Source organism: Nematolebias whitei, chromosome 3 (genome assembly GCF_014905685.2).
Source record: "Nematolebias whitei isolate Nwh7 chromosome 3, NemWhi1, whole genome shotgun sequence".
In the NCBI taxonomy this organism is placed as follows: Eukaryota; Metazoa; Chordata; class Actinopteri; order Cyprinodontiformes; family Rivulidae; genus Nematolebias; species Nematolebias whitei.
This window is the reverse complement of record NC_056500.1, coordinates 10,991,960-11,017,353: the sequence shown is the minus strand read 5'-3', so window position 1 is coordinate 11,017,353 and position 25,394 is coordinate 10,991,960. Positions and strand designations below refer to the sequence as shown.

General features: G+C 38.8%; 1 protein-coding gene across 1 annotated transcript; it reads left to right on the top strand.

The window, feature by feature from the left end:
* Nucleotides 1-554: 554 nt before the first annotated feature.
* Nucleotides 555-25,377, top strand: tprb (translocated promoter region b, nuclear basket protein). The gene is made up of 51 exons (XM_037697993.1): nucleotides 555-723; nucleotides 873-977; nucleotides 1,065-1,138; nucleotides 2,864-2,960; nucleotides 3,051-3,154; nucleotides 3,254-3,418; nucleotides 4,066-4,158; nucleotides 4,321-4,401; nucleotides 4,599-4,686; nucleotides 4,763-4,903; nucleotides 5,049-5,149; nucleotides 5,324-5,521; nucleotides 5,795-5,902; nucleotides 7,384-7,607; nucleotides 7,788-7,951; nucleotides 8,060-8,202; nucleotides 9,780-9,928; nucleotides 10,064-10,226; nucleotides 10,360-10,494; nucleotides 10,572-10,712; nucleotides 10,896-11,064; nucleotides 11,337-11,503; nucleotides 11,990-12,142; nucleotides 12,258-12,374; nucleotides 12,740-12,943; nucleotides 13,130-13,317; nucleotides 13,489-13,636; nucleotides 13,842-13,979; nucleotides 14,098-14,229; nucleotides 14,347-14,477; nucleotides 14,568-14,778; nucleotides 14,889-15,035; nucleotides 15,181-15,379; nucleotides 15,608-15,801; nucleotides 16,135-16,208; nucleotides 16,836-17,032; nucleotides 17,152-17,442; nucleotides 17,806-17,960; nucleotides 18,065-18,145; nucleotides 19,662-19,847; nucleotides 19,936-20,094; nucleotides 20,901-20,994; nucleotides 21,458-21,618; nucleotides 21,717-21,776; nucleotides 21,866-21,954; nucleotides 23,492-23,601; nucleotides 23,742-23,840; nucleotides 23,983-24,136; nucleotides 24,387-24,508; nucleotides 24,606-24,701; nucleotides 25,249-25,377. Exons 1-51 carry the CDS (start codon nucleotides 573-575, stop codon nucleotides 25,296-25,298), a joined length of 7,101 nt encoding a protein of 2,366 aa, XP_037553921.1. The 5' UTR covers nucleotides 555-572; the 3' UTR covers nucleotides 25,299-25,377.
* Nucleotides 25,378-25,394: the final 17 nt, after the last annotated feature.

Here is a 25,394-nt window from a genome sequence, read left to right as displayed (position 1 = left end):
GATAGATAGATAGATAGATAGATAGATAGATAGATAGATAGATAGATCCCTTTATCCCATGAACAGATAAAGAGAAATAGGTAAGCATTGTTCTTTTTTTAACCTTACGTTATTTGTTTCTTGTTTGTTAAATAGGCAAAAGGTAAACATCTATATATTAATCACAATATCCTTTATGTGAATGGTTTTAATCTATTTATGCTATGCTATTGCAATTATTTTGGAGGTCATAAGAAAAGCCTATTGCTTGAGCTTAAAGTTACCTCGTACTATTTCATAAATAATATAGTATAAACACAAGAAATGTTCAACTTTTTGTTTAATAAATATCCTGTTGATGCATTATATTTAAATTAAAAGCCCTGATTTATGACTTATTTTACTCCAATGCTTATTGAAATGTTTATATATCTTATTTTTTATTTTATTTTTTTTTTGCTGCGATATGCGCTGAAAAATGTCGGGATGTTGATCATTTCCATAGGTGGCAGTGAAACGCATAAATGACAGTTTGAGTAAACATCAAAAGAAGAAGAGAAAGCTCAACTGCGCATGCTCATGTTGATGTGAAAATGGCGGCACTCCTGTTGCAGGAGTTGGAGGCTTCCGAGCTATCTAAGCTACCTAAAACAATTCAAAGCAAACTAGAAAAGATTATTTCTGATCTTCAGCATGAAATCCATTCATCGAAAGCGCAGCATGAACAGTATCGGGTTGACAGTGGTAAGTTTGTTGTTTTTGTAGGTGGAGCTAACTGGAGCTAGTGTATGCTAACGCCACGAGCTAACCCAGTTTTAATTTAATTGAGGGAACTTTAATTAGTATCAGTAACATTTTGTTCATTTGTTGTCTTGTTTATTTTTATCATACAGAACAACAGTTTTTTGAAAAAGCTAAACAGCTTGCTCTGAGTCAGACAGAGCTTTTGACCCAAACTGAAGAACATCTTAAACTCAAGAAGGAGTTCGACAAGCTCAGTATGTGTCAGCACGATGTTACCGTTTTATTTACATTATTAGCTTGGCCGCGGTTAACCGAGTTGTAATAATCAATCTTTATTGCAGGCGAGGAACTTAAAAGTGTCCGTGACAGAAATGTGGAGTGTGAAAATGCTCGAGAAAAGTTATCAACAGAGCAGGTAAAGTAACACTAAAGGTCACTTTCGATCACCAAAAAATGATTTCTTTAAAATAATACATTTCTGATGTAATTTAAGCAAATGATCCATTATAAAGCTGCCCCTTATGTAAAATAGATACAGAATGAAAGACCAGTGGCCGAATGGCTCGAAGTTTTCTCGAGCTGACTTGCTGCTTCATGGGGATTGTCTGAAGGCAGCCTCCTATTATTATCCACCTGAAGTATCTCGCTCTTCTACCAACTTTAGTGCAACCCGAACCACAATGTCAAACCCCACACATTTTATATCATGATATTTTTGTCTCATTTGTTTAACTGGGTTCTATTTAGGATTTGTGTGAAATATTAGATCATATATATGCAGAAATATATATTTTTTTTACAAAGGGTTCACAAACTTTCAAGCACCACTGTGCATTTAAGTGATGGGGAAAGGCATACATCATATCAGTAATGGGTGTTGTTGTATGTACAATGGCCTGACCTCATGGCATAATTACATCAGAAGACCAGATCCTGTCCTTGAAATGAGTTATTTCAACTCTTTCTTTATGAAGTAGTTCAGGTTCTTTCCAAAGGTTTCTCAGTAGTTGTCTGCTCACAAAAGACAAAGTTTTTAATGCTACAATTAATCACCAAATGAAATTAAACACCATTTATAAATGTGGCCTGCCACTGTTTATCTTGTTACTTTTCCACTATTTTGCTGAGAAAATCTCCCATCACGTCAAGACTGGTAACAATCCCTAATGACAACTGTATTTTAACAACAGCAGCAACACCTTTTAGGTCTTCTCTTGGTCTAATAACCCCCAGAATATTAATAAAATTGGAATTTGATTGCATCTGTGCAAACTATACACTGTGATCACAAGCACCAAGATGTTATTTGTCTGTATCCTTACTGGACAGCTGTTTTGGAGGTTGTACTCATTACAACCTTCTCTAACTTTTGAATAGGATGCTAATGGCTCAGAGTAGGAGGCTGGAGTGATTTTCCTACATAAACATTGCACATAGATGTACTGTTTGGCAAAAATGTTGGTGAATGCAGACTGTTTAAACACCGATCACTGATGAAAATGTCTTACCAGCATCACAGGCATGTGAATAGTTGTGAAATCATAATCAGTAGCAGTCAATCAGTTTTGTAGAGGAAGGAGAACAAGACACCGGTACAGTCAAAGAAAAGAAAAGTAATGATTTATTTGTTGCAGAACAACATTACTTTCAGATGAACGTGGTCTGCTCATCAATAAACTACCTTTCTTTTCCTCCATCCCTGGGAGAGCTTTGCTTCTTTACATATCGGGCTCATGTGAGCACTGGAGCAGTGAGGGGAGGAGTGGGTGACCTTAGCATTTGCTTACAGGCCAACTCTGAGACTTGGGACTTTTTTTTTTTTTATCCATGACTTTTTTTAGTCGTGGAAAATCTGTAAGACTTGACTAGAATGAAATCAGGTGTATACTACATTCAGCAATAGTAAAAGCAGGAAGGATTTTTTTTTTCATCAGTCAGTGTAGGCTATGCAGGACACTTGAGTAAGCAGCGAAATAGCCCCCTGCTATTGGGAAGGCAGCTCATTATTGGAAAAGTGGTCATACAATTATTAGCATTCCATGTATAGACAAACATTTATGGTAGTTAAGTTGCTGTTAAATGTTTAGGTATAATTCATAAATTGTTCTCTTGACCTATATAACAACTGTTATTTGTTTAGACTTTGCTCTCAAAAGCCAAAGAAGACCTGGAGGCAGAAAAGCGAGAACTTATTCGAACACTGGATAGGAGATCTCTGGAAGTAGAGCATTTAAATGGTACAAATAGATGTATTTACACTTTTTAAATATTTTTGTAATGCACTTAAATATTGAATATGTCATTAATATTCTTAATTTCTTTGCCAGATGACTTGAGGCAACTCAATGATAAGTTGGTGGAAGTCAATACTTCTAAGATTGCTCTGCAGATGAAGTTGGATGAAGTTGAAGCAGCGGAAGTAAGCATAAAAGTAAGTTATGTGCCTGCTTTTATTAGAATGTCTGCCCCTCTGATTTGGATTTGATGTCCTAAGTAAAGTACTGATTGAAATTTGTTTTTACATCTCCAGTACAAAGAGAAGCGAATGGAGCAAGAAAAGGAGCTGTTACATGACCAAATATCTTGGCTAAAAGACGAGCTGAAGGCCAAGACGGAAGAACTGCTGTCTTTGTCCCGGGAGAAGGGTAATGAAATCCTGGAGCTAAAATGCACCCTGGAGAATAAAGAAGATGAGGTAAGTTTTTTTAACATTTTCCAGTAACGTAAAAAGCTTATATAATCTGCTCGTTATACCCTGTACTATACTTAATAGCCAGGATGTCCTGATGCATGCTCAATAACCCAGGTAGATGAATCTAACAAGGATGAGTCGGGTCCTCTGGACGGATGGACCGATTTATTGGCCCCAATTTCCTTAATTTTGGGAAATCGGAAATCGGCTGATTTTCCCTTTTTATTTTTTGTTTTAACAACAATTGTCTGAACTTTATTTATATTTCAGAGCACTACCTCATGGCCAGTTAAAACAAGTTTGTATTGTTTCTAGGATATTGTTCAAGGGTATGTTTTTCAACAAAATAATATTGGAAATTTGAAGGTGCATTGTGACCTTATAACACCTGACAGTGTCGCTTATAAAACAAAATCTGTATCGGCCAAAATCGGAATCGGCAGGTCAGACTTTTTAGAAATCGGTGATCGGCCAGAAAACTGCAATCGGTGCACCCCTACTTCTGTAGTCTCTTTCTGCTCATTTGTTATCTGGAAGTTGTTGTACGTGTTGAGATGCTTCAAAGATATTTAATTTTAGATTTTCTTTCATCTAATGTTGTCTTTCTCTCTCTCACACACTTTTTCTCTTACTCTTTCTCTCTCTTTCAGTTAAAAAACCTCCAAGATCAAGTGGCGAGTCTGAAGACTTCAAATGAACACCACCAGAAACAAAATGAGGACATGATCAGCAAATTAAAAGAAGTACGTATAGACAATTTTTAAGTTTTAGGATGCTTTAGTTATTACTTTTGTCTAAATATTATGCAACAAAATCTTCAATTTAGTAAATGAAAAAGCACTTTAGGAAAATTGTTAATAATGTGAATGACCATGTTGTCCCCCCCCATCCCCTTTTCTTTTCAGGCAAAGGAGCAACAGACTACAATAGAGGACAAGTTTAGAAATGAACTGAATGCCAACATTAAGCTTTCCAATTTATACAAGGTAGGGACAAATGTTTAATAATTTATTTCAAGTGTTGTGTTGTTCCACTAGTACATTAACTCTGTTTACATTAATTTCACCTTAAACCATGAAGTGTTTTTTTTTATTGTTATTATAGAAAATTTGCTATTATGACACTTTTTTCTGTTTTTTGCTTGGCTGAAATTATCGTGGTAAAGTTTCATGTTTTCTTACAGGAAGCAGCAGCAGATTCCGAGTCAAAGAGCGAGGAGCTGAGTCGAGCAGTGGAGGAACTGCATAAGCTTCTGAAAGATGCTGGAGAAGGTGCAGTAACACCACATGCACAGTAATCTTTAAGAGCATGAGCTACCATTCTAAAATCTCATTTTCTTCCTTCCAGCTAACAAGGTTCTTGAAGAGAAGCTGCAGGAAATGACTAGTGCATCTGATAAAAATGCCGGTGAATTAAAGGACAGGATTCAGAGTCTTGAGAAGGAGCTGGACAACGCCAATGAACTGCTCTCAAGTTCTAAACATAGAAGTTAGTCGTTTTGAATTCATTATTTTGGTTACTTTTTAAATTACTTTACATTTCTAGTCAATTTCTTTTCTGGCAAAAGCTTGCTCCAAATGTTGCTGGGATAGCTGATTGATTTATGATTGTCCCATTTGATTTCTAAAACCAGGTTCTGTTGGTTCTGCTGTACTGACTGAGGAGCAAATAACAACAATGTCTCCAACAGCAGCAGCTGTGTCCAAAATCAAACCTGGCATGAAGCTGACTGAGGTATGCAAACCTCTGTTTCAGCATTCAAATACTAGACTTTATTTGAACAAGTAGTAAAATCCTGAAATTGTTTACTTTTCTATCAGCTATAAATATTTTGTCTGTGCTCATCAATTGTGCTCAAAGAGCACTGAGACACTTTCCCTCCTCTTTTAACGCAAAGCATGTTTTCAGTTGTACACAGCATATCTGGAGAGCCAGGAGCAGCTGCAGTTGGAGCGTCTGGAGAATAAACGAGTCAACAAGTATCTAGATGACATTGTGCAGGAAGTAGAAGCTAAAGCCCCAATGCTCAAACGGCAGAGGGATGAACATGAGCGCATGCAAAAGTCTGTGGCCAGTCTCTCTGCCAAATTGGAGCTGGCTGTTAAGGTGTGTAGTGCAGACGTGTAATAAAAAAAATTCTACATTTATTTTTTTCTTTTATAGTTTGAGGTCGGTTTATTACATAGATTTAAGTCTTAATTTTTAATGTACTATGTTACTATGCATGGTTTTATTTTGTTTTTTACTATGGAGGGAAAACTACTAATTTTATTTACTTGCAGTGAAGGACAATAGCAGATTGTGTAGTTGGCTCCATAAGATAATGTCTATGTCTGCACTCGGTTATGTAAGCATTTAATTTAAATGCATTTATTGCAGGAGGTGCACCGTCTGCAGAACGAGGCTGATGAAGCCAACAAGCGTGCTTCTCTCCTGGAAAGGGACAACCAGAGGTCTGATCTTCAGCTGGGTGATTTAGCTCAGCAGGTGGGTTTATAGTCCATCTCTTACCATTATGGAAAAGGAAGAAACTATTAACAGGCATAGCTGGGTAGACAAGGAAATTATCCAGGTTGACCAGCAGACAAGCTCTTGACAGAATCTTGTTTGACAACATTTTTGGTTGTCAACAACCTTTACAACAAAGAAAGAAAAAAATCTAAAAAGTAATTTTATAAGTATTGCACTATATACAAAGCTTACTACCGATATTTACAATTTTTTTCCTGTGCAGTGCCCTTAGCGTTAATATTTTTTAATATAAGAACTAAAGCAGCACTTACAGCCTGTTTCACTGTGAGAGACACAAACAGACTGGCGATGTTTACTTTGAAGACCAGAAGTTTAGTTGTGCGTGCCAGGTGGACATGTCTGTATAACACAGAATACATTAACATGTTTTTGTTTATTCATCCATCCATTATCTTTTACCTGCTTCTTCCTTTTCTGGTCACGGGGTCACTGGTGCCCATGTCCAGCCATCACTGTGCGAGAGGCGGGGTACACCCTGGACATGTCGCAAGTCCATCACAGACACATAGAGACAAACGAGACAAACAACCATTCACTCATTCTCTGTTGTTTGTTTTTTTTGTACCTTTTGATTACAAAATATCTTCTGCAGTAGGTTGCTAAAATAGAACAAGTGCACAAACAAATAAAAAATTCAAGCTTCCATACAAACACCATATCTGTGTCTACAAATCATGAGTTCACCATTTGTCCAGTAATGATGTCCACAGCAACTAAAGATTAGATTATTTACTTTTACTGTAAATCAATAGACATTTAAATTATCCACCAAAACAAACACACACATGTAGCAATATTTAATCTGATAAGCAAATATTTTTAACCTAGTAAATGATGATTGATGGCTGAATCAATTAAAAGCCATATCTGAATGTCAACAACAAAATGTTTTTTTTTTTGTTATTACGTTTTTATATTTTTTGTACAAGCTGGCTTTGCAATACTGTAACTGCAAAAGTTTCTGCTATCAGTAAAAGAGTTTCTGAAAGCTGAGAATTTGCACTTTGTCAGTGCTTTGTCAGTAAATGTTTATTATGGCAACCTGACTCCTGCCGTTGTAGGAAGCCAGTGAAACGACCCCCGTACCCCTCCTCCCACACAGACATGACATGAATAGGTGAGCCCAGACAGCTCTTGTTAAATGTGGGACATTTGAGTGTCCCGCACCACCTCAAGGTGGGACAGGGTGGGCAAAATCTGGGACTGTCTCGCCCAAATCGGGATGGTTGAAAACATGTTTTTTCCCCTCTTTTTTATTTTTATAGATGACATATCTGTCGCGTGGATGGAGATCATTAATTTGTGTCTATTTTACTTGGTTGTTCACCAGACAACCTTGAAAACCTCGAGATCTGGTTGCTTCAAACTAAAATAAGTTGTCTCGGTCAAACGGAAATCGTTTATGTCATCCTCTGCTCGTGTGCTGTTTCTGCTAGGTTCGTGTGCTGCTGATCGAGCTGGAAGAAGCTCGTGGAAACCACGTGCTTCATGAAGAAGTGAGCTCAGTTGACGTCAGTAGCACATCAGATGTGATCAGCCAACACTTGGTGACCTTCCGCAGTTTGGAAGAGCTTCAGAAGCAAAACCAGCGTCTTCTGGTGGCTCTCAGGGAACTCGGTGATGCCCAAGAGAAAGAGGAGCTTGAGTCCACTGGCAATAGGTCTGTTCAAGTTGTGTATTCATAATTATTATTCTGATTACCCTCTCCACAAAGAAATATATTTTACAGCCAACACATTTATTATTTGACAATTACAGGACAAAAGTTCTAAAAATGATTTTTATTGTAAATTTTACGCACAATTCTGGCCGCTGGGCTTATCTCAATGTACTTTCTCAGGCGTATGGAACTGGAGCAGAGTTTGGAGAAAGCTCAGACTGAGCTGGAGTCTCTGAAGGAGCAACGCAACCAGCAGATAAAGATGACTGAGTCTATTGTGAGGCAGAGGGACATGTATCGTGTGCTGCTGGCTCAGGCAACTGGAGTTGCATTCCCTCAACAAGGTAACGCAGAAAAAAGTGAAATTAAGTGATGGGCATTTTTCCAATGCCCAAATATTAATTTAATGTTTTTTTTTTACATTTATATCTGAATGGTTGCTTCACCTTAAGGAACACCACCTGAGGAGTCATCTCTGACATCTACTCCTCGACGTTTATCAGCAACCACTCCCACCGCAGGGACACCGACGGCACTCGTCTCCATGGCTGCAGAGTCTGCTGAAGCTCTTGAGGCCAAAGCAGCTTTGCGACAGGTGACACAAATTTGCCAGTTCAAATTGTAGATGTTTCTGTTTAATACTTGCAGTCAAAACCTCAAAGTAATGACGATGTGACTGTGTTGTGTTAGTTTGCATCCACCCAGTAAAGTGATCTAATATACCATACCAATTTATTTATATAGCACTTTGGTGTGCTTTGTCACTGTTTAAAGTGCTGTACAGGGACAAACAGAACAAGCACATAGCAACAGATTCCATAACAGGACACCAAAAAGTAGAAACCAACAGAAACAATAATGGATAACAACAACAACCGCAACATGACCAACACAGTGTGATGCACACAGACTCGGCACAGATCACACAGTGCAGAAAGCCAGGGAATAAAAGTGTGTTTTTAAGCGAGATTTAAAAACTGTGAGGGAGGGGACCTGTCTAACGAGCAGAGGTAACTCATTCCAAAGTCTTGGGCCTGCTACAGAGAAGGCCCTGTCACCTCTGCGCTTGAGGCGGGTTCCTGGGACTGTGAGGAGCAACTGGTCTGCTGATCTGAGAGAACGTGGTGGGACATATATATATATACAATATATACCTCAGGCATGTGTTAAAATAGTCTTAAATAGTATTTTAGCACTTCTTGTGCGTTACCAATCCAGTTATAGAACAACCCATCTAAATGACTAGTTTACGTTGTTGCTCATTTTACCACCAGATATCATTGTACTTCGCTAAAAGTAGATTTTCAATCAGATACACTTTTGTGTCATGAAGAATATTTAACCAATTTCTTGTGAAATCATCTAGTTAAAAATAATTTCACTGTGAAAGGGACGAAAAAAAAATCCACCAAAACACAATTAATTTGGGGAAGTAGTTTTATGAAATAGTCTTCTAGTTCAGAGCACAGGGGAAAAAATCTCTGAAAGTTTAGGCCACTGGAAAATAATGTTTCACTTTTACCAGTCTCCTGTTATTGCAGTGTTTCCCCTACCATTATACAAGTGGGTCGCCCCTTCAACAGAACCGAGCGCCCCGTCTACCGAACCCCCCCACCCCAAACCACCTGTCGGCACTGACGTAACGTTAAACTAGCAGCTGGCAATGCAGGTGTGCTAGCTAAAAAGCTAAAGGCAGCCTCTTCCCTCATGCTGAACCCTCACGCTGAACGCACCCCCACCACTTGAAAACTGTAGGTACAAACAGCGCATGGCTCAGATGTGTGTCTGTCTCCACCCCCCCAAAACAAACAAAACAACAACAAAACAAAACTGTCGGTTCAGACAGCGCGCGGCTGAGATATGTCTCTGTCTCTCTCCTCACACGCCCTGCTCTAAAACTGTAAAACTGTTGGTGCAAACAGCACGGCTGTCTCTGTGTCCCCCAAGCCCGTCTAAAACTGTTAGTTTAAACAGCGCGCTGCTTAGCTTAGGACGTGTCTCCGTCCGTCCCCCCCCCCCCCCGACAAAATTCACGGACGAGATGAACGCCCACCATTGCAAGGATCAAAGTAAAGCATATCAAATATTGTTTTTTGTCCTCACAAATATTACTCAAACAGGAGAAACATAAGTGATAAGAAAGTACATAAAAATGTCTGATTTCATGTGTAGTTGCAGGAAGTGTTCTCCACATATAAGAGCGAGCGTTCGGAGAGTGAAAAGGCAATGACCAAACAAAACGAGAAGCTCCAGGAGCAGCTGTCTGATCTCCACTCACAGAATGCCAAGATATCCACCCAGCTAGAATTTGCCTCAAAGAGGTAAATTTGTGAATAACAAAAACTTACTGTACTTTTAATGTCAAGTGATGTTATATTTAATGTTCAACACTTGGTAGTTGGTTTATAGAAGTATTTTGGCCCTCCTAAAGCTGGCTTCTGTACTTGCATGTACAGGTATGAGATGCTGCAGGACAATGTCGAGGGATACAGGAAGGAGATTGCCTCACTTAGAGATAAAGAACAGAAGATGTCTGCTGCCACGCAGAAACTGGAGCAGACTGTTCTTACTCTGAATGAGGAACTTAAAGCTGCCAAGGAGAAACTCACCCTGACTGAGGTTGGTTAGCCTTAGATCATTCATTGCTATGCTTCTGAGTGCTTAACACCTACTAGGGTGAATTGCACTAGTGTTAGATATTTAAATACCAGTGCCTGAAAAAATACTAACACTATTTCACTTTACTTTTTAGGGTGTTGCTGAGAAACTTTGCAAGGAGAGAGACATGCTGAAGCTGATTGAATCCAGACTGAACCAGGAGAAGGAGACAGTCCTGAGTCAACAGCAGAGCCAGAACGTGCTGCTGACCAATCTCCAGTCTATTCAGGTAATGTAAGAGTGACTTTTGGACCACAGGCACACTTCCAAACAAAGCTCAAAATGTTAACTTCTTTTGTTGTTCAGTCCACTCTTGAGCGTTCAGAGAATGAAATACGTCAGCGTCTCAACAGCCAGCTAGAAAAGCAGGAACAGCAGATTTCCCAGCTACAGAAGAGGCTTGAACAGGAAGTGGAACAGCGCCACCTGTTCAGCAGGAACCAGGAAGTGAGTGTCATATTGAAATGTATTAATTTTTGATGGATTAATAGTTTTTTTGTTTTTTTTAAGAGACTGGTCTTAAAGCAGTCTCGTTTTGGTAAAAAGTTGACAGAAATGGATCTGAAATGGCACGACCCTGTAGAAGGATTTACAAATATAACATTAACTGTATTTTCTTATTTTGCACAGATCCAGTTAATGGAAGTAAAGAGGCAGTTAGAGACACAAGTTGCATTAAATCAGAAAACCAAAGACCAACTTAATGCTGCTGAGTTAGAGCTCAACACCTTCAAGATGCAGCAGGGCAGCAATGAACCGCGTCACGCCCTGGGCTCCCCATCTACACCCATCATCAGAGGTTGGCCTAAATAGATAAATTAATTTAGCTTGTATTGTCTAGTCAGTGGTTGTCTTGAGGTTCTTTAATTGTGTGAGGAATTCACGCATGGGTGTTTAGTTTGGCTTAAATGCAGTGGTCTCCATTTTTTATGTGAAATTAGGTTTGGTCAAATGGCTCAATAAAATGTGTAAACCATGCTTTTTCAAAGGACTTTTACAATGAAATGGTGTGTTCATTAGTCCAGACTGCATGTTTCCATTTAAAATCACAAATGTTAAACCCTGTTACAGGTCTGCGGGGTTCAGATCAAGACAGAGAGGAGCTCCAAGGCCGCCTGCAGCTGGCTGAAACCCGGGCAGAGGAGCTGGCAGAGAGCCTTAAGGCCATGACCTTTAGCATGGAGCAGTACAGAGCCATGGCTCAAAGCCTGGAGGAGTCGCTGGAGACAGAAAAACAGGTCAGGAAACCGCTTGAACACAACCCACAAACTCTTTATGGGTCCCTCGGATCATAAACATTTATCAACAAATAAAACAATTGAACGTGGAAAAAAACTGTTAAGTGATTTTATGGTTGGTATAAACACAAATAAAATTGTTAGACTGGGAAAAAAGGTTTTTAGCATATTTTTGTTAGTTGTTGTTAAACGAGATGTATGAATTTTTAACATACATTTTAATTATATACCAAAACACAGATGTAGTATAAAACACTAAAAGTCAAGTAGGAGATAAATTAAAAATTATGTTTTAGGTATTTCATGAAAGTAATTGATATAAGGAATTTTAATCACGCATCCAGTTATTTAAAACATGGAGTGTTAATAAAGTATCTAAACAGTAAAAGGCATATTTTTATCATTTTCAGTTTTGTTTTTAAAACTATTGTTGATCAGATACTTGAGTTGGAGACTAAGTTTAAATTTATATTTTTAAATGACCAGGTAACCGTGCAAGCCTGCTCATCCATGGAAACTCGTATGAAGGAAGCTGGAGAGAAGCATCGCAGGCTGGAGGAGAAGATCCTGGAAACGGAGAAAGAAAAACAAAACCTTGAGGAGGAGAAGAAGAGAGCTGTGACCTCTCTGGAGGAGCAGGTATCAAGTCATGCTTTATGGGCCTGCAATTTTTGATAAAATTCACCAAGAAATGTGAACTGTTTGACATCGATTCCCATTATTTATTTAATAAAATTTGTTCGGTGTCTGTCAGATTAACGTCCTGAAGAGAAATGTCAGCAGTGCCAATGCAGATCACCAGATGGCGCTGCAGCAGCTGGCTGTAGCTGAAACTCAGAAGCAACAGGCTTTAGAAGACAGCCAAGAACAGGTATGCAGATAAAGTAAAACCTAAGAGAATTGTATTATTATTATTATTATTATTATTAGTATTATTATTATTATTTGGCATAGCACATACAGTGGGCACTTCCCCCCCCAAATCCTAAATTTTTGTTTGTTTGTTTTTTGTTGTTTATTTTCAAAAGGCATAACTGAATCATTTTATGTGGCTGCAATATTTCTGTTTTAAAAAAAATGGACACAATGGACAGTTTTGCTTTTAAAAATTTCTTTGCTGATCAGATACTTAAAGTGGAGACCAAATGTATATTTATATTTGTAAATGACCAGGTAGGTGCAGGCCCGCTCATTATTTGATGGCATGATGTACAAATCTTGTTTCGTATTTCCAAGGCTAAGCTGGCAGCTGAGGCCCAGGATAAATATGAGCGAGAGATGATTCTGCACGCAGCTGATGTGGAGGCTCTGCAGGATGCCAAGGCTCGGGCTCTACAGGCTGTCGAGTTCAGACATCAGCTGGAGGAGAAAGTCCAGCGGGTCACCGCTGAGCTCCTGGAAGCCAGAGTCTCCTGGGAAGAACAGGAAAAGATCCTCAAGGTTGGTTTTATATGTTGTATTTTTATAATTAGACATTACAAAAGGCATTTTCACAATGAGTTATAAAGTCATAGCAAGCTTAAACAAATACATTTTTTAAAGCTTTAAACTTAATTGGATTTTTTTTTACATTTAATTAATTTCCATTAAAACAAATTTTCTCATTGCTTTATCTTTATGTTACAGGAGGAGATGGCAAAGATGGAAAGCCGCCATGAAGAGTTACAGAGACAGAACTCACTCCTGCATGAACAGGTTCAGACAATGAGCAGCAAACTGGCTGACACTCTGCAGCGGGCTTCCAGTGAGAGTTCACTGAACGTGTCTTTGACTGAAGAGGGAAAATCCGAAGACCAGCTTCTTGAGATTCTCAGGTAACTTCATTAACCTCTGCTTTATTTACCCAATTACCCATATCAGTAACAAATTTTAAACAAAACAGATGAAGTTTGAAACTACAACTTTTCTGTTGATAAAAGCTTTTGTCTAGGCCTGTCTTTTTATTTTTTATATATATAATTTTTGATTTCTGTCTTCCATCATAGGTTTGTTCGTCGGGAAAAGGAGATTGCAGAATCTCGTTTTGAGGTGGCCCAAGGAGAAGGTTTACGTCACCGTTTGAGAGTGGAGCACTTAGAGCAAGAGCTCAAAGAGGTGCAGGACAGTTTGGCTGCTGCAAGGGAGCGAATGCAGGTTTGTTTTATTTGTTAATCTAAAGTTAACACAGTTAATAAAGGCGTGTTTGACTTTTTGGTCTTGTGTAAAACACATTTATTTAAGCAGAAAACATTTTATTCATTAATAAATACACAAAATAAGTGGACAAAATCTAGTCTAACCTGCTAGCAATTTGTAATCCTAAAATATATGGCAAGCGATATAACTGTATACATCTCAGGTGACTGCAAAGACCCTGGCTCAGCATGATGAACTAATGAAAAAGACTGAAACCATGAACATCTTAGTGGAGACCAACAAGATGCTGAGAGAAGAGAAAGAGAAAATTGCACAGGAGCTGCAGCAAAGTCAAGCTAAGGTTTCTGGCTCATTTTATAGAATATGTTGTAGTTTTTCCAGTTTGTTTAATTTTTTATGATAAATTTTGTCTTTAATTTTCCGTTACTCAACTAAGGGCGTTTACTTGTTTGTTTCAGGTGCAAAAGCTTGAGTCGGACATTTTGCCACTTAAGGAGGCTAACTTTGAGCTGAGTGAGAGAAGTGGCATGATGCAGGCCGAGAAGACTATACTGGAAGAGGAAGTGAAGCGCTGGAAGGCTCGAACGCAGGTCAGTTTAGAGACTAGAAGTTAAACTATAAATGTTTTTGTCTGTAAAACAAAAATCTGAATCCTTTCTCTAATAATTACGGTAATGCACGGACATGTTTTCTTTATGCTCTAACAGCATTTGGTGAGTCAGCAAAAGGATTCAGATCCTGATGAGTTCAAGCGTCTGTTATCTGAGAAAGAGGTACATCTCAAACGCATCCAGCAGCTCATTGAGGAGAACACTAAACTTAATGTGGAGTTGACCAGGTGAGAGATTACAGTTCTTTATGGCGTTTGATTGAATCATTAAAATTTGTTCTTGCTTGCAGTTTTGTTGAAGGTTTTGTTTCTCTTTAGGACAAAAACCAGCACAGCATCCTTGCAGGGCCAATTGCAGAATGCACGTGACAGTTTGAGTAAGATTAATGAGGAGAGGATGATGATTAAGAAGGAACTGGAAACTAAGAACCAAGAACTCCAAGAGAAGTTGCGAACTATCAACCAGGTTAAGAAGATTGGACGACGCTACAAGACTCAGTATGATGAGCTTAAAGTGAAACATGACACGGTAATGGTTTTCCTGTTGGCTTTAATTTAAGCCTTCTAATAAAAATGTGAACTTCTATTGCACATTTCGTTCCAACATGAAGGAAATTTTTTATTTTGTACATCATTCAGCTGGTGGCAGAGACGGCAGCAGGTCCATCCCAAGACGAGGAGGCACGTCAAGCTTCGGTTCAAGAACTGCAGAGTGTTAAAGATTCTCTGAGTCAGGCTGAAACCAAGAACAAAGAACTGGAAGGACAGCTTGAGAACATCAACAAGGTGAAAAGTCACAGTAGTGGGCTATGCATTTTATGATTTATTTCCCAGCAGTGAAATTCTGTTTGTGTTATCAGGTCAGTTTGATAGCTTTAGAAGTGTGTTTGGAACTGCTCAGAATGTAGACAATGCAATGTGTTTTCTGCAGGTGGTCATGGAGAGAGAGGCTGAAGCACGCAATACTCAGGAACAGTCTTCCAGGTTACAAACGGAGCTGACGAGGTTGAGGCAGGAGCTGCAGGATAAGGCATCTCAGGAGGGCACTCTGAAACAACAGATGGCTGAGAAGGAGGAGAAGACCAGGAAGGCTCTTCTTAATGCCAAGCAGAAAATCAGCCTCCTCACAGGTGAGAGGATTTTCTCTTATTGCAATATATTACAACCCATTAAGACTAAAGGAGCTGTCAAATGTCTTGTTTAAGCACTTTGGTAGCAGTTCCTGTTTTAATTGTACTATACAAATAATTTTGACTTTCTCCGTAAAAACATAAATTAATGAATCCCCTCTTTATATTGCTGGTATAGTGTAGCTTGCATATTTATTGGAATCTCAACCCTGATTTATTTATGTCCAGGCTCCAAAGACCAGCTGCAGAGGGAAAATGAAGAACTGAAGCAGCAGCGGGATGAACTGGAGATGCGAATGGGTGCTCTCAAGTCTCAATATGAGAGCCTTCTTAGTAAACAAGAGCGAGGGCTCAGAGACCTACGAGCTCAACAGGAGAGACAGGATCAGAGAGATGAGACACCTGAGGCAGGTCCTAGCAAGGTGAGCAACTTCTACAAAGTTTGCGTGAGCCATTTTAATTTCTCTCATATTCACATGAAATAAAGTGCAAAAACAAAATGGTTTACTTATGTATATTTGTACAGACAGTGAGTGCTTTTAAATTGAATAAGTTGTTCTTTAAATAAGAAAAAGGTGGCACAAATGGTAAAATTTTTTGTTAGTTTTGTTTTGGTGGAGAAATGTTGGCAACTTATTCATAATTTTGACAAACTTATTTGCAGTTTAAACTGTTCAGGTGTCTTTAAGCGTGTTGCAGGTTTTGTGAAGTCCATGTCTTGACTTGACCATCACAAATCTCTGTCCCTGTTTTAGATCCAAGAGCAGCAGAGGGGCACAGAACAGAGACAGATCAGTTTGAAGACGACCTCTGCTGCAGACAGGGGCAGGTACGGTTTAATAAAACTGAAGACTTTTTAGTATAAATTGTGATAATATTGTTGTGCAATGTGATATTGATGTAAACTAGAGGTAACCTGAATTTATGAAGCAACTGGGTATCAATCAAATATTACCACTACATTTGTATATGTTTAATATGATAGATTAGTATTGGTGTTTGAATATACGTGAACTTTTAATCCCTGCTGTTTTTACTTCAGCCTTTGCAGTTGTGTTCAGTGTAAACTAATTATGCTACATGGCTAATAAGCATGCTTATATAGATGTTTATCTTTTGCTAAAATATTAATTAAAAAGTAATTTTAAAAAGCAAAAACAAAAGTTGTTTACTACATTTCAGAGTTAAGTTATCAAGTTTATGCATGCAATTGATTTTAGAAATATTTATGCCTTTATAGAGTTTATTTTTCAGCTTTGAAGAAATACACAGAGTCTACGGTAGCTCAGTCACAATACTGGCAGCAAGTTCTTAAATGACTATGATTGACATTTTAGACTAATCATCTTGACTGACACGTTTTGGTGTCATATGTTATCTCTTGCGATGTCTTTGAAATTTACTTGAGTCCAGTAAAAAATAAAAAATAAATGAGCCTGTTCATTCTTATTGACAGTGCCTGCACTTCTGAGCCTCCAACCGCCAACATTAAGCCAACACCCGTAGTCGCTACATCGAGCAAACAGCCCAACAACCCGGCTAACAAACCCACTCCACGAGCAAGCATCAGGCCCATGATCACCCCAGCTCCTGTGCCCACGCCAACACCAACTGCCACCGTCATGCCGACGACACAGGTGGAGACACAAGAGGGTACGTGTACTTTAGACTTTTACCGTCCTTCAGACTAGAGAGCTAGTTAAAGTTATTGCTAAAAGACATAAGTTTCAGAAATACCATAAACGTTTTCCGCTAATTTAATTCTTCAACAGCCATGCAGTCAACTGAGGGCCCACCGGTGGAGCATGTGACCGTGTACGGCAGCGCCAGCGGCTCTGTGCGCTCTGCCAGCCCTAATGTCCAGACCACTTTAGCTAGCTCCATGCTGACCGTTCAGCAGATACAGACGCAGGCTACGGCTTTTGTTCAGCCAACACAGCAGCAGAGCATGACCCACCCAGAACCAGCCAATCAGGAGCCACCACCTGTAGTGATTGAAGCAACACCCAGTTCTCAGGTGGAGTGGCCTTCAACGTTCTCCACCTCGTCTGTGTTTGGCACTGGTGAGAAATTCCCTTTTTAAAATCTGAGATTATTGTGAGTTGTGTATATAATATGATGGCTTTTTATACTACAAGAGAAAATTGTTTTTAAGAAATGTGGTATTTATAAAGGACAAGAAACTTAGTGGATCAAAAATAAAAAGTATTTTTAGAATTTTACATCCATTAGATTGATGAATGAGGATCTGGTTTAAAATTCTGGAAATGTAAGTGTTGTGTTGAGGATGCTACAGATTAAAAAGTAGATTCTGAAATCACTACTCACACTGCTTGTTTTGTTTGTTTACTTGGGCTGTATATTTATTCAATATAAATATATATAAATATATATATATATAAAGGTTTACCATTACCTAATTCTAGTTTCAGCGACACCTGGAACCTCTGCTTTGTCCAAGAGGCCTCGTGAAGAGGAGGAAAGCAGCACTGTAGTCACGGACACCGAAGCATCTCAGGAAGACACTTCCAGGGCACCCATACCCAAAAAGCTGCGCATCATCCAGAGAGTGGGTCCAGAGGTAAGGAGGAGAGAGGAAGTAACATTGAAAACTAACCACAAATTAATGTTTAGTATGTGTTATTAAAACTGTTGGAAAGCTTGATAATCATATGGTCTCTTTAGGAGGAGATGCTGGCTGAGGAGAGTGCTGAGGCTGGGGGTGTGGTGCCAACGGATAATCAAGATGGTGCTGAAGTGAGCCAGGTCAGTCATACACTAACATAAGTACATTTCTCTGTTGTTATTTTTTTTTAAGAAACTTGTTCAAAAAGTTATGTTATTACTGTGAAAACTCTATTCCTATGCATTTATTTTTATTATCTTAAAATAAAGTATTTTAGCCTATTCAAAAAAACGAATGTAAAAAAATTCCCCTTGTAATTACTACCGTACTTGCCGTTGTACACGTCGCACCGCCGTATAAGTCACATCAGTCCAAAAATGTCTAATAAAGTGAAAAAAAAACGAATAAGTCGCTTCGCTGTCTAAGTCGCATCTATTATGCGTCACCGATGATGTGTCGCGTTTGTTATGCTCAGTGATGGCATAGTTGCATTGAAAAAGTAACTTAGTTACTGTAAGTTACTGATTAGTCCTTGAAAAAAGTAACGTAGTTAAGTTACTGATTATTTGATTTGGAAAGTAACTAAGTTAGATTACAAGTTACTTTATTAGTTACTTTCAGCAGCTGCTAACAACAACCCTCCGCCACCTCAATATAAAAATTACATTGAGTATGTCATTACTTACTTTATTGAAAGTGCATTTTAATGGTAACATCAACAATGTATCTCCAGACATATAAAGTTGAACTTAAAAACTATTTCAGGAAAAAAAATACATATTAAAAAATAAACGGTCTTTCTGGACTTGATTAAACATAAATACTTGTTTTAATAAAACAATTAAATAGTCTGACTTCATTAAATGTAAATACTTTTTATTAAAAAAAATAAAGTAGTATTTCTTGACTTCAGTATCATAAAGAAATACTTGCTTTATATAAAACAGTGTCTTTCTTGACTTCATTAACCAAATACTATTTTTTACAAAAAAAAAACTTTTTTTGTCACTCCCCGAGACGCACAGAGGAGATATTTGTTTGCTTGACATTATAGTAAAGATGTGTCTCCGTTGAACTTTTCCTTAATAAATGCACTATATTGCTCAAATCAGCTGCATTTCGCCTGGGTGGCACGGCGAAATGCAGCTGATTGGACGCTTGCTCCAGGAGTTCCAGAGCGAGATGAAAGTGGCTTGTATGGCAAGCCAAGTGTCTCATTAATAGCCACTTTTACCTATTAATGAGACACTTGGCTTGCCATATTGCTCAAGTGCCCTCTAGTGGCTGCAAATGGTAGTGTTCAATATTTCTATGTCAGAATGAATGAAATCGTCGGATCTCAGCCAAAAATTATAAATATGGGGGAAATGTATATTAGTCGCTTCGGTGTATAAGTTGCAGGACTTGCAAATTCATGCAGAAAGGTGTGACTTATACGGCAAAAAATGCAGTACTTAAGAGGAAAGAGGAGTTGGTTTTACTTTTGGAGGGTTTTTTTTTTTTTTTTTTTTGGCTTAATGGTAAAAAAAATTTATCATCTTCACTATGCTTTAACATAAGTTTTGATATAGAGATGGAGAGTTTGGTGCTACAACTGTCCGTTACCCATGTGTTTGATGTGCATGCTGTACGTTTGCTCGATGTTTTGCTCTGCAGACAGAAGAGTTTTCAAACCTGGAGGAATCAGAAGAAGCCGCAGCCTCTCTGTCTATCTCAGTGGAAATTGGAGTTACACCAACTCAAAGTGAAACACCTGACCCACTGCAGCATGAAGTTATTGTCATACTGACTGACAGTGAGAGTGAAGACGAAGAAGAGGAGGAGGAAGAGGAAGAAGATCAGGTAGAGAGTTTGCATTAATCATTTTTTAAGTATTTTTAAAATGCCCTGGATACCTGTCATTGGTATTTTGACACTATGCTTATCATAGGAATATGCAGAGGAGGAGGAAGAGGAAGATGAAGAAGAGGAGGAGGAGGAGGAAGATGAAGATGAGGAGGAAGATGATGGGGATATGGGGGAGGAAGGCGAAGACAGTAATGAGGAGAGTGGAGAAGGCAACGAGGCTTATGAAGCAGACGACGCAGAGGTTAGATCAGACGGTTACTTCATTCACACAGCTTCATTTTCAACACTTTAAATCTCCCTCACACTCACTTGTTCCACACTGTCACTTCTGTTTGACCCGTCTGTCATAATTTACTGTCTGCATGTAGCTTCTGCTCATGTTTACTTTAGTCATTTACCTTTTACTCCTTGCATATGTTAAACCTGAGTCAGTCTCTTTAAAAAGTGACATTTAATAGTTTTTGGCTGTAGTCTGCTAGTGTTGAGGTTAATGTCCAGATTGAGGCATCAATAAACCTCTTATAAACAAATGACGATGGCCAAAACGACTCGCATGATGGCGGGCTGGATCAGCAGCTCGTGTGACCTCTGCGGGCCAATCATCGTGATTTTTATAATCACTTTTGGCAACAATCAGGATTAAAGAAGCCTTTTGGATGAGAGGTGAGACGTCTTAAATAAACAACAGAAGTTGTCCAGATGCCGTCAATCTAACTGCTTAGGATTGTCATAGCTTGGATGACTGAGAAGCTACACTAGCAATTCAGTATAAGAACCAAAGTGTAATAACGAAGCAAAATGTAATTTAGGTTTTGGATAAAGTCAGAGGTTTGGTGTTCTATGGATCTGGTCAGTGATTTTTACCCAGAAAATCAGGGGTTTGTTTTTTTCTAAAGGGTGTCTTTGTTCATTGATGGGATAAAATGAATCAATCTCTGCGTTCTCTGCCAGTATGTTCTGGTAACTCTGACAAGTTCATCAAATTTATTTTCCTTTTCCAGTCATTTTTCTTTCTTTAATAATTTTCTTTCTACTTCCCATTCCCAGGGAGCTGATGTAACAGACCCGGGCACTGAGACAGAGGAGAGTTTAGGGGCGTCTGACTCCACCCAGAGGCCTGCAGATTCCCAGACACCCAGCTGTAAGATCCAGGAAACCGTGTTGAAAACTTGTACTCTGTTGATCCACCTCAGACTCTGCATACATTCACAAACTGTCGTTCCATTGCAGTAATTGTCTGAACTATCCTAATGACTGGAAAATATGTAAAATGTTGTCTGACGGAAAGAACCGGTCAAAACAAGCCATTTTTAACTATTAATATAACAAATGTTTCAAGTTTTATTATATCCAGAGTCAAATGACTTTGCAACGCTGTCTTATCTTACTTATTTTCTTTTAAAAATAATGCAAATGCTTCTTTTTTTTTTATAACACTGTGACAGAACTTACTTTTATTTTACATTTGTATTTTCTTTTAAACATGCTTTTGCTGATTGAAATTATATTTACTTTGCTGTTTTTTAATCTGCAGTTTAAATTTGGCCCTTTTAATTCGAATCAGTTGTATCTTTATATATCCAAACATTTCATTATCATTTTAGTTGAAGGGAGTACAATGGAGGCCTTCTTGGCAGAACAACCGATCACAAGCTCTGGTACCCGAATGCCCCAGTCACCACGGAGACCTATTCATCAGCTGCCGCCCCGACTGAACATCCACTCCGCTCCCACATCAGAACTGGGTCCTCCTGCGCAGGTTCATGTATGTCAATACTTTTATTTTTATTTTTTTGTCAGTTCACCTGTCATTCATTTGTTTGACTTTCGAATGACCACTCTTTTTTTCTTCTTCTTTTCTAGCGTATCCCTGTTCGGCGCCAATCAGTGGGCAGACTCACGCCTGGAGTTTCGAGCAGTGCTGTACGTCATTTTAACGACACGATTTTAGGGTAATTGTGTTTTTTTTATGTAATTGAGACTGTTAGTTTTTCTGTCCTGTTTCTCTGCAGCAACACTTCTTTGAAGATGATGACAGGATGGTTCCCAGCACTCCCACTCTGGTACCTCCTCGTTCTGATGGTTTTGATCAGGCCGTTCAGTAAGTCTCCTGGGTAATGACGTTTAGATAAAAAAAATAATAAGATCTGGGTGGAAAAAAAATAATAATAATATGTGTATATATATATATATATATATATATATATATATATGTTGAAACAATACTGATAATGCTTCAAAACTTCATGCTTCATCTGCTCCCTAAAACAGGTCTCTCCTGAAAATGAGTTCTCATGGCTCAATGAGACTACCTGGATAAATAAAGGGTAAATTAAAAAAAACAAAAAAAAACAGAAAAGTTGTAAAATGCCAATCTCCTACATTTTATTTAATAGTTTATTGGTTTATTGTGCTGTAAGTTTGACTGAACACAAAAGTAAATTCTACTTTTTACATTTTACACTACGGTCGTCCCTCGTTATATCACTGTTCACTTATTGCGTCTTCACTGTATCGTAGTTTAAAAAAAATAATCTAATTATGTATTGCGGAGTTTTTGCAATATAACCAGATTTTGTGGTATATACTGTACGCCACTACTACTTGTGCAAGTGGAGGAAGAAGCCACCTCTCATCTCGGCCTTGTGCGTGCACTCTTGCTACGTTGCGTGCACGGCCGCATCACACCACTCTCGGCGTCTGCTTGTGCACTTCAGCGATCAGTCTCAAGGACTTCCTATGTCTGCTCAGCACCTGTCACAGTGGCTGTGTGAGGCTGTTTCACAGGCATACATTTCCTCTGAATCTCATCCTCCACTGTTCTGCACAGAGGAGTGTCAGTGCAGGACGTCTGTACAGCAGCTTCCTGGGCTTCTCCGTGCTCATTCTTTTGGTTTTATATGTGTGATGTCTCCAGCTTGATTCACTCTGTCCTCAGAGTTTTGTCAGAGTGGTCATGCAAATGTTTTAGTGAGCTCTCCATCCTGCCTGTTCTCACAGCAGCAGGGTTTGACATTTCAGCTTTTGAAGGCTCAGTATGAATTGTTTCAAAGACTAAGCAGATATCTGTGTGATTGGTACTGAACGAACCCAGTGAGGCGTAGACTACATCCTGCTTCGCCTTTAACCTACTAGTGACGGTCTCAAAGGACGAAGCCTATACGAAATAGAACATTTATTATGTATTGTAACCCCAGATTCTATGAGTATCAGCGCAGTCCTTTAAGATCTGGGTCTCACTGGCTCCTAAATGGCTGAAGAAAATGCTATTTGGGAGTCTGTTCCCAGGCTCAGTGCAGTTTATACAGACTGGGGTGGGGCCCACACAGCAGGTGAACATGGACTTCAATGCTGTGCATAAAGTGTAAACCTAAGAGTGGGAAAGTTATGTAGGAGTGTGGAAAGGGTTTATAAAGCCTTAAAACGTATGTAAATAATAAAATAACTATAACGCTGCTACTTGGTAGATTTTCATCAATCGCGGGGTCTCTGGAACGTAGCCCCCGCGATAGGTGAGGATCACTGTATTTGTTTTAGTGTAGCACTTAAATTAGCACTTATTCATTAGTATTTTGTATTGGGGGTTAGTGACAGAATTATAATGTTACATGACTCATTTTGTCTTTATTATTTTTTAGTTCCCCCCAGGTTGCAGGTGTGTCTCGCTTCAGGTTTGGCCCTTCAGAAGACCTTCCACAGACCAGCTCGTCCTCTCATTCTGACCTGGGACAGCTCGCTTCCCAAGGAGGTCAGTCATCACTTGTTTACAAATGCAGAACATGGCATTTAGAAGTTTTATACACAAAAAAAAATCATACATAAGAATAAACCTTTTAAGACTTTGGTAAAGACTTGAATAAATAAGCCTGAGGTTTTTTCCTTGTTTAGGTCTTGGTATGTATGAAAGTCCTCTGTTCCTTCCAACCCACGAGGAAGAGTCTGGTGGACGCAGCGTTCCAACCACTCCACTACAAGTTGCACCCCCAGGTATCGGTTTCTGTCAGTCTGTTATGAATTCCATCTGTCTTTACTCCCACACTTTTAATCAACAGTTTTGTAAAATGAAAAATATATTTTTATCAGTTTGTACAAACAGCAGCGTTTCTTTTTTTTCCACATTATCTTGTAGTAACTTTGCTCTCAGAGGCTGCACAGTCCGACACATCGGAGCTCGCCTCCCAGTCGGTTCCCATGGTGAGCACGTCCACACCAGGCCTAGTTGTACCAGGAACAGCCAGCTCAGGAGAGGAGAGAGACCTCTTCCTGGAACCAGACACTGACAGGTGATTATTCCTGCACCCCCCCCACACACCTCCCCCTCAATAATTAAATTCAGACTTCTGCAAAACTTAGTCTACAGTATTTCCTGCAAACTAATGTTGCATCCTTTTTAACTATTTCTTTCCACTGTTATTCTTTGAATCGCGTCTTATTCTAACAGCTGGAAACTTTTTGAGTTTAAAAGGTGATTTTTATTGAGGTTTGTTGGGTAATATTAGATTTTATAAATGCGTGTTGATTTCTTTGCTTCAGGCCCAGTGCTGAAGTACCAGTGGATCCTGTGGTGTCACAGGGAGACACTGAGGAGCCAAGTCAACCATCTGACAAGGCCAGCCTTCCCTCCACCAGCCAGGAGCCGTCTTCTAGTTCTGCTGGTATTTTTTCTTCCTAAAGCTCTGGCCTCTTTCTGGCTGTGATGGTAAATATGACTTCTCTCCTGTTGAATTTGATTGTTTTGTCATATTTTTTTAGATACAAGCAGCGCTCCAGTTAGACACACTCGACCTGGACCCAGCAGACAGCTGCAGCGCTGGCCAGACAACCGTGGAGGACGCATGAAAAGAGGAGGTAACAGATTTAAAGGGATCTCTTCTCTTTACTGTTCAAAACAACTTCATGGAAAAACTTTTAAAGTAATTTCAGCGTTTAGATTAATTTATCTCTTCAAGAGCAAGCCGGAATAAAAGGGGTGGGGTTCGTATTTTTTTATGACTGATTATAATAAAAGGCTCTCCATAAATTAATTTACAGCACATGATTTTCACGGTTTGTCAAATGTACTAAAACAACAAAAAAAAATCACACATTTTATTGTAAACATGTTTTTATGTATTGTTTTGTATCAAATACAGTTAACTCATTATCTAATTCCTCAAAGAAAAAAAACACTAGAAAATGTTTAAAATTAAAAGAAGTTAATGTGTCCAGATTTTGACAAAGTAATTTATATTTAAATGAATACATCGACAGTCACAAAAAAACTCTTATTTGATCAAATGCTGACATTGTTATAAACCCAAACAAACAATTTTACAACAGTAATTTGATACATTTATACAACAAATATTAAATTTTACATCAGTGGCTTCCTTACTGATTATTTTAACCCCCACAGGTCACGCTTTTCCTTCCCGGGGTGTTCCTGGAAGAAGATTTCTGAGATGAAGGACTTGCCAACCAGAACCGACCAAAACCCGTCAAACACTTTAAACACATTTCAACAGATTTTCTCTTGTTCTGAAGCCTGGTTTTGAATCTTGG